The 19,593-nt window shown below is 36.7% G+C and overlaps 2 protein-coding genes across 23 annotated transcripts in view; one reads left to right on the forward strand and one right to left on the reverse strand.

Annotated features, from left to right (window-relative positions):
- LRMP (lymphoid restricted membrane protein) overlaps nucleotides 1-3,298 on the forward strand; it is a 56,769-nt gene extending 53,471 nt beyond the window's left edge. For 9 of the 10 annotated variants that reach the window (XM_031650349.1, XM_031650350.1, XM_031650343.1 and 6 more), the window contains 2 exons: nucleotides 1,916-2,023; nucleotides 2,792-3,298. In XM_031650349.1, coding sequence (XP_031506209.1) covers nucleotides 1,916-2,023; nucleotides 2,792-3,035 — 352 coding nt within the window. In that variant the 3' untranslated portion in view covers nucleotides 3,036-3,298. The remainder of the gene's footprint in view (nucleotides 1-1,915; nucleotides 2,024-2,791) is intronic. The other variant, XM_031650352.1, reaches the window with a different exon arrangement.
- Nucleotides 3,299-3,384: 86 nt separating this feature from the next.
- CASC1 (cancer susceptibility 1) overlaps nucleotides 3,385-19,593 on the reverse strand; it is an 80,741-nt gene continuing 64,532 nt past the window's right edge. For 5 of the 13 annotated variants that reach the window (XM_009180395.2, XM_009180394.3, XM_017945742.3 and 2 more), the window contains 7 exons: nucleotides 17,820-17,895; nucleotides 16,366-16,526; nucleotides 14,085-14,241; nucleotides 9,622-9,836; nucleotides 6,743-6,940; nucleotides 5,115-5,228; nucleotides 3,385-3,785 (listed from right to left, as the gene is read on the reverse strand). In XM_009180395.2, coding sequence (XP_009178659.2) covers nucleotides 3,510-3,785; nucleotides 5,115-5,228; nucleotides 6,743-6,940; nucleotides 9,622-9,836; nucleotides 14,085-14,241; nucleotides 16,366-16,526; nucleotides 17,820-17,895 — 1,197 coding nt within the window. In that variant the 3' untranslated portion in view covers nucleotides 3,385-3,509. The remainder of the gene's footprint in view (nucleotides 3,786-5,114; nucleotides 5,229-6,742; nucleotides 6,941-9,621; nucleotides 9,837-14,084; nucleotides 14,242-16,365; nucleotides 16,527-17,819; nucleotides 17,896-19,593) is intronic. The other 8 variants (XM_003906118.4, XM_003906117.4, XM_017945741.3 and 5 more) reach the window with 3 other exon arrangements.

Consider the following 19,593-nt stretch of genomic DNA (forward strand, 5'->3'; position numbering starts at 1 on the left):
GAGATGATTTTATGCTTATTTTATACATTTTCATGAGTGCCTACCATGTGATGAATACTCTGCTTAATTCTAAGGAATATAAAGATGAGCATGACATGGTGCAAACTTCAGATAATCTGTTTTGGTTTCTTTTCTTTTTTTTTCCCTTAAAGTCCTGGTTGCCTACTGCATGTGTTACAATTCTTTTCAGATTTAGAGTTAACATAATGAATCTTTTTTGAGCTGGTTGGGAAAAAAAAAAAATCAGTTCAAGAGTCTCCTTCAAAAGATTATCTAGTTTTTGCTTTTTGTTAGTATGGTATGATTTCCACTGAGAAGTCTTTGTAAACAAAAGACTGAAACCTTGAGAATCTTATAGAAATGCAATTTATCCTGGCTTTTGGGTCTTGTTTTCTTTAAAAACTAAAGTCTATCATATTTATTTCCTATAGATGTTTGAATGAAAAAAAAAAGATCTTTGAGACACATTTCCCTTTGGCAATTCTCAGGGTATTATGAGCTTGAGATTTCAAAATTCCAATCCAACTCGGAACTCATCAGCAAATATAGTGGAACAATTACGTTTTGCTTAAGTGGAGGAACACCTCTTTAAATAATATGATTTGATTTAAAATGCAGTCAATCAATTGCTATTTCCCAGTTCACTGAATACTAATTTATTTTAACCTTTTATTTTAACTCGTTTTACATTGAGAATATTTTCAAAAACACTTTTTAAATTATTAAGATTTTCAGAGAAAAAAATAAACTCTGATGTTACTCCAAGTTAGCACTGATTGGAAATCATACAGAGAAAGGAATACATTCAATAATAATGAGAAAAGATTTTTACTAATGTTAAATACAATCAAATTTAAAAGGAAGAAATATGGTGTCCACATTTGTTTTATATATACACATACACACACGCACACACACACAGGTGTATGTACATACCCATATATAAAATATATATACCTATGAATATGTATTATACATATATAATATATACATATTTTTATACATAAAATATATATACTATATATACACATATAATATATACATATTCTATATTATAAGCTTGAATAGTATATATTATGTGTACATATATGTAAATGTGTATGTATATATTATAAATGTCTATATATAGTATATATTTATATATACTGTACTCCAGTATAGCAACAGAGTCACTCTGTCTCTTAAAAAAATATATATTATACATACATATATTTATATATAATATATGCACACATAAAAAATATAAATGTGTTATGTAGTATATAAAAATATGAGTATAAATATGTATTATATAAATACATATATGCATAATGTACAATATAAATGTGTATATAATCTATAAATGTGTATATAGAATATATATATATATTTTTTAAGAGACAAGAGTCTGACTCTGTTGCCTAGGCTGGGGTGCAGTGGTGCAACCATAGCTCACTACAGCCTCCAACTCCAGGGCTCAAGCAATCCCTGGAATCCTGAGATCCTTGGGAGGAGTCCCCTTCCTTGGCCTCCAAAAGTGCTGAGATTAAAGTGTTTAATAAAGTATGGTTAAACATGCATATATATATATGCATGCAGACAAAGAAATCATAGTAATAACATTGGTTAATGATGAGTGGTGAGACTAACTTCAGAATGTTCTTTTTAAATTTCCCCTTTTTGTATATACTTGGCTAATATTCTAACTTTCTACACATTTATTATTTTTCTAAATAGAGGAACTTATTTTTAATTAAATTTCTATAAAAGGTTTACATTATAAATCTGGTGATTTGATTTTTAGAGTTAGATATTTATCAAGTTTCCCTAAAACAGAACATTTGTCTCGAGTTACAGTAAGATTTACCAATATTTTATGAATAATTATAGCATATTATCCTTAGTTTCAAATATTAAAAACAATATTTATTTACAGAACTAAAGATGACTCAGAGCCACCTGGAGAAGAAATAGTAGAAAGGACAAGGAAGCCAAGTCTTTCTGAAAAGAAAAATAATCCATCAAAGTGGGATGTCTCTTCAGTGTAAGTTATCTACTTGATAGATTCTACCATTTTAGTGGAATGGGAAAGGGTGAGGCAGGGCTGACAGTATTGATCTTAACCAAATTACTAAAAGACTTACCAAATTGTTATATTTAAGATGAACAACAAACTTTGTATGTCTAGTTATCCTTGAACCTATGTTACCTATTTTGAGAGAGAGACTACATTCACATAACTTCTACTGTAATATATTGTTATAAATTATTCTATTTTATGTTAGTTATTGTTCATCTTTTACTGTGCTTAATTTATAAATTCAATTTTATTATAGGCATGTATCCATAGGAAAAAACAGTATATACTGGGTTTAGTACTATTTTCGGCTTCAGGCATCCATTGGCAGTCTTGGAGCCTATCCCACAAGAACAAAGGGGGACTACTGTACACACACATAAGTACATACACAGACATCCACTCTACCCAGCAAAGAACATTTTGTTTCCACTGTAGGAGTATGTTGCCTTACCTTACTGAAAGAATGAGATACTTGTATGTACTTGTTAGAAGATATGCCTACATCACGTAATTTTCAGATTCTCATCATAGCACATCATTTCTTTAATCCTAATAGTTACAAAGGGTGGGAGGCAAATTGTTTCCAAAACTAAAATGATAAATCATAATATGCAGATTAAAAGGCAGTTTTGTGGGTATGGAGGACAGATCACTGATTGGTGGTGTTAGCAAAAGGAATGTTTCTAATGACAAATTACCAATTATCAAATTCTGTTTGTGTTTTCCTTATAGTTATGACACAATAGCTTCCTGGGCAACAAATCTCAAGTCCTCCATCAGAAAGGCTAATAAGGCCCTCTGGCTTTCTATTGCATTCATTGTACTGTTTGCAGCTTTGATGAGCTTCCTCACAGGCCGATTTTTCCAGAAGTCTGTGGATGCTGCTCCCACACAGCAAGAGGACTCATGGACGTCTCTAGAACACATCTTGTGGCCATTTACCAGACTCCGACACAATGGGCCACCACCAGTGTGACAGCAGGACATCCTAATATATGGATCTTGATTTTTAAGTTTCAGTATCTGAACTTCGTAAATTAGTAACTTTTAGCTGGGAAAGTATAGCATGAAACCAGAGGTTCTCAGAATGACTGTAAGATAGCTTACATTTCCTCTTTTTGCCTTTATCTCCCCAACTAAAATACAACAGGGAAGAAGTCTGCCTATGATCTTTGAATGAGCTTTTATTATATATTGTTTGTTAAAGTTTATTGAAATAAAGAATCATTTAAATCTTCATAGAGTGAAAGTTGAAATTCTTAACAGGCCAAGTATTCAAAGGAAAAAAAGCCATACTGTGTTTAAAATAAAACTTGAGTAGAAAATGCTGATTACAAAATTTTAATAGTTGATGTGAAATGTATTCATTCACTCATTACATTCTGTTGCAGAAATACCTGTCTTTCACCATGCTTGGTTCTTCATACTGAATACAGTTTGTAAGTGGAGGTTAGGAGTAGCTGAGCAATCTGGTAGAGAGCAGCATGTGGCACACAGAGTTGACAAACTGACAGTTGGAACTCCTGACTTTCTCCATTGCTTCTTTAGAAGCAAAATCCCTCACCATGTGATATAAAGTAGAATGAAACTCAGTTTCTTCTTTAAGCGCTTCAGAAAATGCCTCACTCTCTTCCTTGATCTTGAGTCTTTGTGCTCTGTCACCACTAAACATTAAAAGGGCCCAATTAGGATTCTCAGTACATTCTTCAGGAAGGTGTTCCCTCACCTAAAAATAAAAAAAAAATAAAAAAAATAAAGGAAATTCAAGCAACTTGTTAATAATTTCTCTTCTATTCAGTATTTTGATAGCAGATTATTATTTGAAGGGCTCAATTTATCCCCTAAAATTGCAAAGGTTAAAAGAAACAGTCTATATGTTCCATTACTGGGTTTTGAAAAACCATGACACTGTTTATATTTTGGTGATTATGGAGTCTATCCACATGTATTAATTCATGCAACAAATATTTATTGAGTGCCTATCATGTGTGAGGTACTGTTCTAAGTGCTGGGGATATAACAGGGAAAGAAAACACAGAAAACATATAGACATACAACATATAGAAATAACAACTGCAACAACAAAGCCCTGCCCTCAAGGAGCTTATATTTGAGTCGGGGGGGGGAAACACACAATAAAAAACAGAAATATGGTGGCCTTTTTAGGCCAAAACATTCATCAGTCAGCTTTTAGAATTTGATATAGTTACTGCTACCTGATAACAAGGCATCAGGAAGTTAAGTTGGAGGACTAACCCTCTCAGAGGAGAGGGCCTGTAAGTCACAGATATATTCATGTTAAAAGCTTCCATTTGTTCTTTTTTTTAAAGAGATGGGGGTCTCACTCTGTTGTTCAGGCTGGGGTGCAGTGGTGTGATCATAGCTCACTTCAGCCTCAAATTCCTGGGCTCAAGCGATCCTTCTACCTCAGCCTCCCAAGTGGCTGGGATTACAGGTATGAGCCACTGCACCCGGCAAGACTTCCATTTGTTCTTGAGTCAATTTGTAAGGAGATACAAGGACTCTGGCCTGGCTTGAAGTCAAGAGCTTGGACAACAAAGGCATAAATTTTATATAATTTGGATTTATATTTTTGATGAAATTTTTTTTTTTTTTTTTTTTTTTTGAGATGGAGTTTTGCTCTTGTTGCCCAGGCTGGAGTGCAATGGTACAATCTTGGTTCACCACAACCTCCACCTCTCAGGTTCAAGCGATTCTCCTGCCTCAGCCTCCTGAGTAGCTGGGATTACAGGCATGTGCCACCACATCTGGCTAATTTTGTATTTTTGGTAGAAATGGGGTTTCACCATGTTGGTCAGGCTGGTCTTGAACTCCTGACCTCAGATGATCCGCCCGCCTCAGCCTCCCATAGTGCTGGGATTACAGGTGTGAGCCACCGTGCTTGGCCAAAAATTTGAAATTTTAAAACTTCATATTGAATAATTTTTTTTTACTTTTCTAAGAGGGGAAACCATGGTCTACATTCATTTAGTCTTAGAGTACTTTATCTTCTTTTGGAGGACAAAGTAGTTTTATGGGTTTCTACATATTATACCTTAAATACAACTTTCGTAGAATTACATAGTAGGTTCCACTTGCTCCAACCAAACGCAAAAGTGGAACTTAGTAGGGCCATCTGTCGATAAGCTTTCACTTCTACCAGAGGAACCTGTCAATGTAAAAACAAATAGAATTGATCTTTGAGCCTCCCTACAAGTCTTCCTCCATCTTTGGCCTCCTTCAGTCTATTCTCAACACAGAAGGATCCACTTGAAATTGTAAATCAGAGTACATGACTCCTCTCTCAACACTGGGCAACGGCTTTCCTTTCTCTGAGAATAGAGTCCAAAGTTAACAATGACTTGCACGGCCCTCTGACATCCCTACTCCCAACTCCATGTATATCCCATTACCTGCTGACCTCTTTTTCTTCTCCCTTTGCTCTCTCAGTTCCAGACTCCATGGTTTCCCTGGTGTTCCTCCAATCCTCCAGCACCCCAGGCCACTCCCTTAGGGATCTTGCTCCAGTTGTTTACCAGGAAGCTGCTTCCCCAGATGAGGCACGTGGCTAAAGTCCCCACCTTTGAGTTTCGCTCAAGTGTTATCTCTCATTGAGCTGCCCTCCCTGACACCCTATTTAATATGGGTGTCATATGGCCTCAGCCTCACTATTCCTGATCTATCTTTTCTTTTTCCCATAGCACTTTTCACCTTTTTAACATACTAATCATTTATTTAAAAATTTTTTCCTTTGACTGGGAAGGAAAACAAAGGTAAGGACCTTTGTTTCATTCATTGATGTATCCTAATCATCTAAAATAGTGCCTAGCACATAGTGTTCAGAAAATAGTATTTCCTTGAGTAGAATATTCTGAAAGCATGAACAGAACACTACATTCAACATTACAGAGTAACAGGCAATTTGAGTTACTAAAACCAAGGGTTTTTTTCCTATGCATATATGTACATACACTTATTATTTCTAAATGTTATATGAATATCTACTTATATTGTCATTTTCTGATACATTCATAAATGTTCTTGAGTATAGAACTCTTCTGCCTACAAATTCACTTTTCATGATTAGAAGTTACTTTGTGTCTTCATATATCATAAATGTTTACTAAGTATCTACTATACTCTAGGACTATGCTAGATGCTAGAAGAATCAACGTTGATTAAGAAATGACCCCCATCCTCAAGAAGCTCACAGTTTAACCTGGAAGGATCTTACTGAACTAAAGCCTTATGAGGAACATGAAACAGTACATAGACAAGGAGGCTCTGCCAAGAAACCAAAGGAAGTGGGTTTTGTACATTGGTGGTCCTTGTATTCTTAATTCTGCCTAACTTACCATGTTTGGGAAAGTGCAGAGTTATTTACTATTTTAAGAAATCTTATATAATATCCAGTAATGCAAAAACAAAGTATACAAAATGAGAATTGCTTAAACTACCTTTTCACTAAACTGACCATCTGTGGATATGCTCCATTTGTCAATATGAAGATCGTACTACAGGCTTACTTAGGGAAAATTATTAAACTTGAGAGAACCCTGGATTTCTGATCTTTTCACTTATTTCTTTCTAACTATAATACTGTATAAATGAACATATAAAACACAGTGTATATAATATTAAATTATATAACATTTAGTAATTGCTAACATTTTAAATGCCTACCACATTAAATTTGGAAAGATTCATTCTTGCCTTATTGTTTATCACAACATAAAAATGAGAGTATCTAGTAGGAAAAATATTCAGTCCAGCTTCTTTCAAAGCAATAATGAAAGGAATAGGAGTCATCCATGTCCCTTCCAAAATAGAGATGTGTTTCTTGTCTTTCAGTTTGACTGAAGATAACATGCAGAGGTTTTCCTAGTTTAAGAAAAAAGAAGGTTTTATGTAGGTTAAAGAAACCATTACCTCAGTATCACTCCAGGTGCAGCCTTTAGATGCTTTCTACATTTTTAAAAATCATCTATCCCTCTATACTAGAAAGAATGCAGGGCAAGTATATCTTAGGCCTCATCTGAATGCTCTGACACAAAGTCCCCATGTTACCTTAAGCAGTTGACCAACTCTTTGGGCTTCATCAGAACAATCAAAGGAATGGGCTACAGCATCTCTCAAGCCTCCTATTTTATAAGTTATAAGAATATGCACATGTTCACATTGAATTAAAACAGTTATTAGGTAACAATTATGATTCTACTTTTAGGGATCATTCTTTTCACACTCATAAAAGTTAACATAATCAGGCAATATTATCCAGTTTTAAAGTCTCGCAAAGTGACAGTTTGAAGGTGTGTAGAATTCACATCTCATTTTTTTAATGTTAATAATATATTTCATTTAACCCACTATATCTAAAATATTTCAATATGTAATCAGTATAGAAGTTATTAATGCGAGTTTGCATTCTTCATACCAAGTGTGCAAAATTTGTGTTTATTTTACAGTTAGAGCATGTGCTAACTTGGACTAGTCACATGCAGTAGCTACATATGGCTGGTCGCTACCGCATTAGACAGCACAGATCTACTAACCTGAAAATGCACACTGAGCAGTCTTGGGTGTTTCGATCATCATATTAATAAGTGAACTTTGTGAAGATGCTTGTTATTTTTCCATGAGTCTAGAGGAAGAACCTTTGCACAAGTGTCATCAGGGCTGCTGGAATGGTGCAGGGAAGCCTGAAAGGAGGCTCCAGCAATACAATGCCCTTACACAATCTCAGAAAGGTCATGTAACCCCTAATCTCTATGGGCCTTAGTTTCTCTATATATACAACAGGAGGGTAGACCAGAAGCATTTTAAGGGCACTTGCACACTAATGATTCTAAGGCATTCCATCTCCCATCTCATCTAGTTTTTTGTTGTTGCTGTTGTTGTTGTTGTTTCTGAGACGGAGTCTTGCTTTGTCACCCAGGCTGGAGTGCAGTGGCACAATCTTGGCTCACTGCAACCTCCGCCTCCCGGGTTCAAGTGATTCTTCTGCCTCAGCCTCCCAAGTAGCTGGGACTACAGGCGCGTGCCAACATGCCAAGCTAATTTTTGTATTATTAGTAGAGATGGGGTTTCACCATATTGGCCAGGCTGGTCTCGAACTCCTGACCTCATGATCCACCCACTTCAGCCTCCCAAAGTGCTGGGATTACAGGCATGAGCCACCGCACCCAGCCCTCATCTAGTTTTAAAAGCAAAGTTTAATAATATTCTAGGCTTTCTGTATTCATAATGAATTCTAGGTTATCTCTGTTTTTAAAAACAACTTATTAAGATATATTTTACATATCATAAAATTCACCTATTTCAAGTTATAATTCAATGATTTTTAGTAACTTTACACAGTGGTACAACTATCACCATAAATCCATTTTAGATCATTTTCATCCCTCCCAATAAGATCCCTCATGCTCATTTACAGTTAATCCCACCCACCCTCAGCCCCAGGCAATGGCTAATCTCCTTTTGTCTCCATACATTTCAGGCTATGTAATTTCTTTTCTTTTTCTTTTCTTTTTTTTCTTTTTTCTTTCTTTCTTTTTCTCTTTCTCTCTCTCTCAAGAATTCTTTTCTTCCTTCCTTCCTTGTCCTTCCTTCCTACCTTCCTTCCTTTTCTCTTTTCTTTCTTTCTTTCTCTTTCCTTTTTTTTTTGTTTCTCTCTCTCTCTCTTTTTTTTTGAGACAGAGTTTCACTCTGTTGCCCAGGCTGGAGTGCAGCGGTGCGATCTCAGCTCACAGCAACCTCCGCCTCCCAGGTTCAAGCAATTCTCCTGCCTGAGCCTCCCGAGTAGATGGCATCACAGGTGCATGCCACCATGCCTGGATAATTTTTGTATTTTTAGTACAGACAGGGCTTCACCATGTTGGCCAGGCTGGTCTCGAACTGCTGACCTCAGGTGATCACCTACCTTGGCCTCCCAAAGTGTGGGGATTCCAGGCGTGAGCCACCGCCCCCAGCTCAGGCTACATAATTTCTGACTGATGAGCAATAGGGGATCATTGAGAGAGAAACCAATCTCAAAAAGGATTTCAAATGGCTGGATGATAAAGATCAGGTAGCCCCTTTAGGGTGGATAAAAAAACTCTGAAATTCATACTGCAACCAGGGTTGTTGGTTCATCAGTTGATCTATCCCTAGTAACTTTAAGGTACAAATTTAAGTTTGAGCCTTGCTATTTACATGTTTATTGCCTATTTAATTATTCTACTAATATTTCATTTAGAAATATAGCTCAAGGTACATTTTTTCATGATTAGAAGTTACTTTGTGTCTTCATATATCATAAATGTTTACTAAGTATCTACTATATTCTAGGACTACGCTAGATGCTAGAAGACACATATTTCAATATATAAATTGAAGACACATTTCAATGTATAAATTATAAGACACATATTTCAATAAGTCACATTTTCATTATATAAATGATTATAAGACACATATTTCAATATATAAATCAGAAGTCATTGATTGCTTTTGACAAACTAGTATTCCATTAAAATGGTTTACCTCTGATATGACAGTATATAACAACTATAATAGTAACTCACCTTAATTTGTATCTGAATCTCAGTAAATACTGTAGTCACAGTTAAAAGTACTTTATTTACATCAAGTGGTCTTAGTTCCCATGACTGGTACGGCATGTTAATATGAGCATCTTGAATCAAGGTAACAGGGCCAAAGGTGTCCAGGCTGAATGTTACAAGTCTTTCGTTTGGTTTGTAGGATACATTGCTGATGCCATCAGTTCTCCAATGTTTACCTTTATAATTAATGAAGAAAGTGACACTAGTTTCAATTTTTCCCTATTTAAAAAAAGAAGATAAATGAAACCACCAAAAAAAATGCTTTGTGTATAAATTGATTGTTCATATTTAGAACAGACACTCAAAAGAAGGCCAGCTTTGCTGAGACATTCCCCTGCCTACAGGATCAAGTCCCACCTCCTCAGCATGGTAAGACCTTCAGAATGACGCCTTGACTCACTTTATTGGCTCCATCCCTTGCCACTCCTCAAGGGAAAAAGTTTTTCTCTTTTCAGCCCCACTTTTTTTCTTTCCTTAACACTGTATGTATACCTCTGGGTCTCTGCACATATAGTTCTTTCCTCCTACAATACTCTTCCCTAATCTTTCAGGAAATTCTCATCATCTTTGCTTTAAAATGACTTCAAAATTCATGTGTTTTATGTATACACTTCAATTATCTTTAGTAAATTTACCCAGTTGTGCAATCATCACCACAATCCAGTTTTAGAACATTTTTATCCCCTCAGTAAGATCCTTATGTCCATTTACAGTTAATTCCCATTCCCACCTCCAGCCCCAGGCAATGATTAACGTACTTCCTGTAGGTGGTCTTTTGTATCTCTTACAACTCAATAAAAAAACACAACCTAATTTAAAGGTGGGTAAATGATCTGCATAAACATTTCACCAAAGAAGAGATATGAAAGGCTAATAAGTACTTAAAAAGATGATCAACATTATTAGTAATTAGGGAAATAAAACCACAGTGGGATACTACTTCACACCCACTAGAATGGCTATAATCAAAAAGATAACAAATGTTGTGAACAAACAGAAAACCTCATATACTGCTGGCAGACATGTAAAATGGTACAGCTACTTTGAAAAACAATTTGGCAGTTTCTTTGAAAGTTAAATATAAACTCAGTACTCAATCCAGCAATTCCTCTCTTAGGTACATACTGAACTGAAAACATGACCACACAGAGACTTGCATGCGAACATTCTCTTCATCTTTGAGGGCCCTGTTCAACATTCCATCCTGTGAGAAGCCTTCCAATACTCTAAAGATTGAGCCATCTCTGTCGTGCTCTACAGCGCTTTACATCTATGCTAGCACCCTACTACGTTGTATTACAATATGGTGTTTTCCTGTCTGCCTCTCCTACAACTTTGAAACTCCAAGAGGAAGAAACTATGCCTCATTTATCTCTATATTTCTTTCTTTCTTTTTTTTTGGGTGGGAGAGGGGTCATCTTTATAGGACAAATAAATGAACCATTTTCTTCCTGTATGTGCTCTCCATTTCTACTTAGCTCTCTTTCCTGTTCTCAATTGGAGGGTTCTGTTGACTAGTTTTTACTCTTAGATTTCATCTAATAAATACAATTACATTCACAGAATTATTTTGAATTCCTCTTTTTGTCTCTACATTAGCAAATAATTTTAATTTATAAGGTAAAAAGTTATTACCTATAAATAAATTCTCCAAATTGCTAGTATTTCCAGGCAAAATGTTTCCCCATGGTTTAAAAATTACTAGAGTTGTAAATTACTGCTGTCTAATTGCTGAAATTGTAGAGTGAAATTTTGCACAAGTTTATTTTCCTGAATTGTGTGGAATAATTTACCTTGTCTAATTCTAATTTCATGTGAATAATTTTTTTTCAGACGGAGTTTCACTGTTGTGGCCCAGGCTTGAGTGCAATGGTGCGATCTTAGCTCACTACAACCTCCGCCTCCCAGGTTCAAGGAATTCTCCTGCCTCAGCCTCCTGAATAGCTAGGATTATAGGCACGTGACACCACGCCTGGCTTTTTTTTAGTAGAGACAGGGTTTCGCCATGTTGGCCAGGTTGGTCTCGAACTCCTGACCTCAGGTGATCTGCCCGCATCGGCCTCCGAAAGTGCTGGGATTACTTTGGGTGTGAGCTACCACACCCAGCCATGTTAATAATTTTTAATGTGATAAATACTTAGGAATATTATCATTAAAGTGACACCTGTGAAACAATATCAAAAGAGATAAAGTTGTTCATGTTGATGTATTTTATAGTTTAATATGTAAGAATTTACTAGATTTTTTAACTTATTTTTTGTTTTTTGAGACAGGGTCTCACTCTGTCACCCGCGGAGTGCTGGGGCACGATCACAGCTCACTGCAGTCTCAACCTCCTGGGCTCAAACAATGCTCCCATCTCAGCCTCTGGGATAGCTGGGACTACAGGCACATGCCCCCATGCCTAGCTAATATTTGTACTTTTGGTGGAGATGGGGTTTCTTCATGTTGCCCAGGCTGGTCTTGAACTCCTGAGCTCAAGCAATCCACGCACCTCAGCCTCCCAAAGTGCTGGGATTACAGGTGTGAGCCACTGCGACTGGCCTACTGTTTTTAATACATAGACTACTTCTAGAATATAAATAATACATCTTGTATGTCTGTCTATATAGACAAAAATGTAGAGCACCAGGGCATTCATTAAAAAATTTTAAAAACAAAATATTTAAACTTCCTGGTATAAATTCCTAAATTCTCTATTCCTAAATTTTCCATAACTAAATAAGTAGATTATATAAAAGCTCTATGCCTTAGTGATATTTGTTCCCAGCCTATCACCAAGTATATAAATCCCTTCACCAACAGATGAATATAGAAAAACCTTAAAAACAAAGGTGCACTCTCATCCAGGATCCTTAAAATGGCATATATTAATTCATCAGACCAAGATCTCTCAAAATTCAGCAAGCCTACTCCAAAGGAGGTATTTGTTAAAGATTAACAAATCATTAGCTTACATCACTGTAGATACTTACAATTTTATTAATATTTAAGTTTTGAATAAGCAATAATGTCCCACGGCTCAAAAATAAAAGGTATAAAAAGGTATACAAAAGTGGCTAGTTTTCCTTTTCTCAAGTTTCCCATTTGCCCATTCCTCATCCCCAATACTTGTGTACAATTTATAAATAACATTAATCAAATATTAATTATCCAAATCTGAACTATTTGGTTATTCCAGAAGAGTAGACTTTTTATCTGTTTTTGATTTGCTAAACTACTTTGATATTTTTTTTTCCTCTTTTTTTTTTGAGATGGAGGGAGTCTCACTCTGTCGCTGGAGTGCAATGGTGCAATCTTGGCTCAATGCAACCTCCGCCTCCCAGGCTCAAGCAATTCTCCTGCCTCAGCCTCCCAAGTAGCTGGGACTACAGGCATGCGCCACCATGCCCCATTAATTTTTGTATTTTTAGTAGAGATGGGGGTTTCACTATGTTGGCCAGGCTGGTCTCGAACTCTTGACCTCAGGTGATACGCCTGCCTTGGCACCCCCAAAGTGCTGGGATTACAGGCGTGAGCAACAGTGCCTGGCCTGATTTTAATATTTTCACTCATTTTTGCCTGTTTGTTTTGTTTTGAGACAAGTCTTGCTCTGTGGCCCAGACTGGTGTGCAGTGGCGTCATCTTGGCTCACTGCAACCTCCGCCTCCCGAGATCAAGCTATTGTCCGCCTCAGCCTGCGGAGTAGCTGGGATTACAGGTGTGTGCCACCACGCCCTGCTTATTTTCTATTTTTAGTAGAGACGAGATTTCACCATGTTGGCCAGGCTAATGTCAAACTCCTGACCTCAGATGATCCACCCGCCTCGGCCTCCCAAAGTGCTGAGATTGCAGGCATGAGCCACCACGCCTGGCCTGTTTGTTTTTTTGAGACAGACAGTCTTACTCTGTCGCCCAGGTGGCACCATGGCAGTTCATGGCAACCTCCACCTCCCAGGTTCAGGCGATTCTCATGCCTCAGACTCGCAGGTAGCTGGGATTACAGGTGCACACCACCATGCCCGGTTAATTTTTGTAATGTTTTAGTAGAGAGGCGGGGTTTCACCATGTTGCCCAGACTGGTCTTGAATTCCTGAGCTCAGGTGATCTGCCTGCCTTGACCTCCCAAAGTCCTGGGATTTACAGGCGTGAGCCACCGTGCCCAGCCTTTAACTCGTTTTTTAGAAACATAACGGTATAACCATAAAGTAACTGTTCATAGACAATGGCAGATATAGATACTTTAGGAGTTAATATTTACAACACTCAGCAAATTCTAAGCTCCAACCCCTATTCATTTCCATTAAGAACAAACAAAACGAGACCCTCGAATTGGCAAAGAAATATGTAAAATAATAAGCTCAGTTAATACACTACACTTCCTGTTTCAATTTAAGGTTTTTATTGTTATCCCTCTTTTTATTACATAATTATAAAAGCTGTACCTTCAGCATCCCACCTTACAACCATAGGATTCTCAAAAAAGATGACATTCTCATGAACCTCAAGAGTGACCTCTATAGGTGGGAAAGCATTTTCTGTCTCAAAGTCTTCTGTAGTTTCTGGAGGATATGTGTATTTCTGTAATCCTTCTTTGAGTATCTTTTAAAAATGACCAAAACAACATCAAGTTAGTTGATTGGTAACAGTGAAAAATGTAAATAGTACTGAATAAGCTATATAGTTATTTTTAATAAGCACTGCAGTTTGATCCCATTTATACATAGATTAACAAAATGTCACAACAAAATTTAAAAGATAAATGATTGAGAAAAAAAGTTACTAAAGATGAATGTACAGAACTTCCTATGGGCCAGATTGTGTGGTGGGGCTTCCTCATCATTATATTCCTCTAAGCAATCCTAAAGGCCTATATTTAACAGAGATGATAACTAAGACTTGGAAAAATCAAGTAATTTGACAAAGATTACAAAATGACTTCAAAGGGGCACCAGAACTCAAAACCAGGTGCATGGGACCCTAAATCACATGCTCTAATACCATGCTAAGGGTGTGCAGGTAAAGAGACAGAAACATAGACGACCTTTTGAGAAGAATGGAAATGAATGAATGCAAGTGAATTAACCAGACAGCAGATGTTTCTGGGATAAGGAAGATTTGTGCATTATCTGAATGCAGCAGACAAGGATCTAGGGAAGGAAGAAAGATTAAAAAATATTAGAAAATAGAAGAAAAATTAGGGCAAGATTCTAGAAGAGGTGGAAAGTTATTGAAAAAGCCTTGAAAATGAGGAAAGCCTCTTTGTTGCAGGAGAGAAAAACAGCTATGAAGGAGGATTCCTTGGGTTCAAGGGGAGAGCATGAAGTGGTCTCAGGACACTGTGACAAAAGTCAACAACAACAGATCTTTAGATGGATTCTTGAAGACCCCAGCTCAGTCTGGGACCTTATGGATAAAGAGAATATTAAAATTTTGTTGGAGTGGGAGGTGATTAGGGCAATAACAGGGGGGAAAAAAGGTTGGGAAATACTTCTCAAATACAAGAATGCACCAAGGTCCTTAATGGATAGGATTGTGGGTGAGAAGTACCCAGCAATCTGTGTACAGGTTGTGTTAGGGGAGAGAGGGTGAGAGGAAAAGAGAGAGAGAGACAGGAAGAGGGGGAGAAAGAGAGAGAGGAAGGAAGGGGCAGCCTATGACAACATAACTGGGTATGTATGGTAGCATTCTATGGGAAGCAAGCCACCATGAGGTTAAGTTAAAAATAAACCAAGTCAATAATAGCACAAGTGTTACTACTTATAAAACAGGGGCGAGAAACTCCTTGAAAGATGATCTAACAACCGTTATCACCAAAGTGTGGTCAGTGCATCAGCAGCATTGGCATCACGTGGACTGATTTTCAAATTTCAATGTGCATAGGAATTACCTGGGGATCTTGTTCAACTGCAGATTCAGTAGCTCTGAGGTGCAGCCCAACATTACGCATTTCTTGCATGTTCCCAGCTGACACTAATGCTGTTGGGTTCAATGCTGTTGATTTAGGACCATATTTTGTATATCAAGGATTCAGACTAGTGATTTTCAAACTTCAGGGTGTGTTTTTCCAAAACAGATTGTTGAGCCTTACCTCCAGGGTTTCTGATTTAGTAAGTTTGTGGTGGGGCTCATTAATTTGCATTTCTAGCAAATTCCCAGATGATGCCAGAGGATGGTGATGCCTCTGCTAGAGGGAACACATATTGACAACCACTGATTTAGACTAGAGTCCGCAAACTACCATCCCTGGGAAATCCCATCCACCACCGATTTTTGTAAATAAAGTTTTATTGGAACATAGCTGTGCCCATTGGTTTATACACAGCAGTTTTAGTGCTGCAATGGCTGAGTTGAGTAGTTGCATCAGAGCTGGTAGGGACCGCAAAGGTGAAAATATTTACCAGCTGGCCTGTTACAGAGAAAGTTTGCCAACCTCTGATCTAGAATATTATTATTAAGACAAAATTGGCACTAACAAAACATAATGATGTAAATTTACAATGAGGTTAGCATATATGAATTCTAGTATAAACTTCACATTATTTTACATTCTTTTAGTATCTGATTCAAATTTTCAATACCAATACATTTAAGACAGTTTAAAATTACATTTTTTCCTTTGTGTTTGTTTAATAGGGTTAAAACTTAGATGTTAGATAATATGAAATAAAGTAAAAGCATGAGCAATTATTTTACTCATAAGTTTTGATTCAAGCATCAACCTACTTCCACAATCATCCATCCCTTCACTGGTTTACACTGTGGAGGAAGCTCCAAAATATCCAAGTGGTATACTCCACCCAGAGTTGTGAACTGGAATAAATCCACCATATCGTTTTCAAAGAAATCTGGCTTTTCAGAAGAATTCTCTACCAGCAACAACTGTGCTAAAATTAATCAGATTAACAGGTTTCAAATAGATTACAGTTTAGTATGCTCTTAGGAAAGAAATTTTAAAATTCTAATACTGGTAAAGGATGTTTCTATTCAACTAGCTACTAAGACTTTTCAAAAAGTGGTTAACTCAAAATGATTCATAGAGCTGACCTTGGAAGTGGAAATAGGCATGGGTAATGGTGGGGCATAGGGGAGGACACAATTTTTATTTCATCTACAAAACCATACAATAAGCATGTGTTATTATTAAAATGAAAACAGGTTGGGGCAGTGGTTCATGCCCAGTACTTTGCGAGGCTGAGGTGGGAGAATCACTTGAGACTAGGAGTTTAAGATGAGCCTGGGCAACATAGCAAGACCCCATCTCAACAAATAATTAAAAAAATTAGCTAGCCTGGTGGTGCATGCCTGTGTGGTCCCAGCTACTCAGCAGGCTGAGGTGGGAGAATTACTGGAGCCTGGGCAGTTGAGGCTGCAGTGAGCCATAATCCGCACCACTACTGGGCAGCAGAGCAAGATCTCGTCTCAAAAAAAAAAAAAAAAAAAAAGAAGAAGTAGAAAGAAAAAGTGAAGGAGAAAAGGCCTGTTATGAAAAAATATGCTAAGAAATATATAGAAATAGATTCCTAGAAGTTATTGGGAAAGAAACATAAAGTTAACAGAAAAGATGTATATAAATCTCAAACTAAAAGACTGACATATTAGACATCACATTTCTAAATCACGTTTCCTTGACATTTCTAAACTATATCCAACTGCTATTTGCCAGGACTACACTGAATGCAAACACTTGTGAATACCCAGAAGTGTTGAGAGACTTTCAGTTGTGTATGTGCACTCGTGAAAGTTCATTACAACATTGTAATAATACAAAATTAGAAACAACCTATCAATAGGGATTTAAATAGTGTTCCATTATTGGATGGAATTATACAATTACTTTAAAAAGTGAGGTTACCAATGTATTCTTAGAATAATGTTTAATATTCATTTATATGAAATATATATTGAGTTCTATGTATGTAACTTATTGTTAGGTGGGAGAAAAGTATTCTCAACAAAAACATTTGTATAATATAATCCCATGGTTTTATCAGAAATTAAGAGAGACAGGGATAAATTGAGCAAAGAAATCTGTTAACACTGTTAGAAAAGGGACTATGAAGAATTTCACTTTAAATATATTTTTGCAATGTCTGAATATTTTAAACCATGATCCTGTATTTCTTCTGTAAGAAGAAAATCTCAATAAAGTTAAATTATTAAAATGTAATTTAGAATACCTGCTGAAACAGTTTCACTTAATACTTTCATCTCTAGTTCACATTTTATGACTTCAGATTCTTCCTCAGCAGAACTCTGTAAAAAACCACAGACATATGGGTGTGATTGTCAGTGTCTACAGAGCACAGTTATTGTCTTTGTGTTCCAGTACTCACTTCAGATGTCTGGTACCTTAATTCTAGGGCCGAAAACCCCAAACTGATACTTGCTCTACCATAAAACTGGACTCAAAAGCAATATTTTAAAGAGCAACTAAAATCTCCACAAAACTTCACAAGGGCAAGAAGCTATCCTGCTCAGATTCTCTGCTGAAAACCCTTAAGTGTAAAAGATGGAGATTAGGAAGCAATACAAGCTATAAAAAATATTTATATTTGCATTTTGGTTTATCCAGGAGGTAGATTTTGCTTACATTTGATAATCAGCTCTGATAGAGTCATCCCAAAGCCTGCTTTGGGGTAAGTCTCTCAAGGAAATTAAAGATGTTGCACCTCAAGTAATGTAGAAGATAGTATCTCACTGTACTCTAGTGCAGTAAAAATAATCTAGACTCTATGTCTAAATCTGCCACTAACTTACTTTTCTGACCTTGAGCAAGTCATTTAACTATTATGAGCCTCAAATTCCTGATGTAATGGTAACATATTTGGTATTTAACTGTGTATCAGATATATAACACATCTTGCAAACAATCCGAAGAATAAGGAAACTGAAGCTGAGGGAGATAACTGTTTTAAGGGTCAAATAAGATAATGGAAATAAAAGAACTTTGGGTAATGTAAAGCACTAGACAAATGCAGTGTTGCTAGTACAAAAATTGTGTGTGTGTATGCGTGCTAATACTTGCAAATTGAATGACATCCAGTAAACTTCATTTGACTTCAGGTAGTACCTGCACTTCTGCAGCAACAGAATAACCTTATACCAGGGTTCTAGTCAGATATTTAAAACTAGTTATTCCCATGACTCTTAACCATCATACACAGACAAGTCCCCCACAGTAAACTAGTCTTTCCCATCTCTCATCACCATATTGCCCCATGTGTCTTCCTCCTGACCAGCTTTAACACTATTGCATTCTCTGCAAACCCTTTCCATCACGCCTCTGAACCTTCTCCCTTGTTTATTCATTCAAAAAAAAAAAAAAAAAAAATTACGGAGCTCCTAAATAGTAGTGGCATTGCTAGACACTGGCAAATAAAAGACAAGGTCCCTGACGTAAGGAACTTCCAGTCTATTAGGGAAGCAAGTAAACAAATGGTTGTATTTGTGTGAGTGTTGTAGTAGAAAGTAAGGGATCCACAATAGGAGCACAAGGAAGAAGAGTTAATTATGTGGGAAAATGGGTGGATGAAGACAGGCAACACCTCTCTTACCTAAAGGTAGTAAGTTTGAACTAATTTTTTTTTAAAACTTTTATTTTAGGTTCGAGGATACACCTGAAAGCTTGTTGTATAGGCAAACTCAGGTCACAGGGGTTTGTTGTACAGATTATTTCATCACCTAGGTATTAAGCCTAGTACCCAATAGTTATTTTTCTGCTCCTTGTTCTCCTCCCACCCTCTACTCCTAAGTACGCCCCAGTGTCTGCTGTTCTCTTCTTTGTGTTCATGAGTTCTCATCATTTAGTTCCCACTTATAAGTGAGAACATGTGGTATTTGGTTTTCTGTTCCTGCATTAGTTTGCTAAGGATAATAGCCTCCAGCTCCACCCATGTTCCTGCAAAAGAGATGATCTCATTCTTTCGTATGACTGCACAGTATTCCATGGTG

Source organism: Papio anubis, chromosome 9 (assembly GCF_008728515.1).
Source record: "Papio anubis isolate 15944 chromosome 9, Panubis1.0, whole genome shotgun sequence".
NCBI lineage: Eukaryota > Metazoa > Chordata > Mammalia > Primates > Cercopithecidae > Papio > Papio anubis.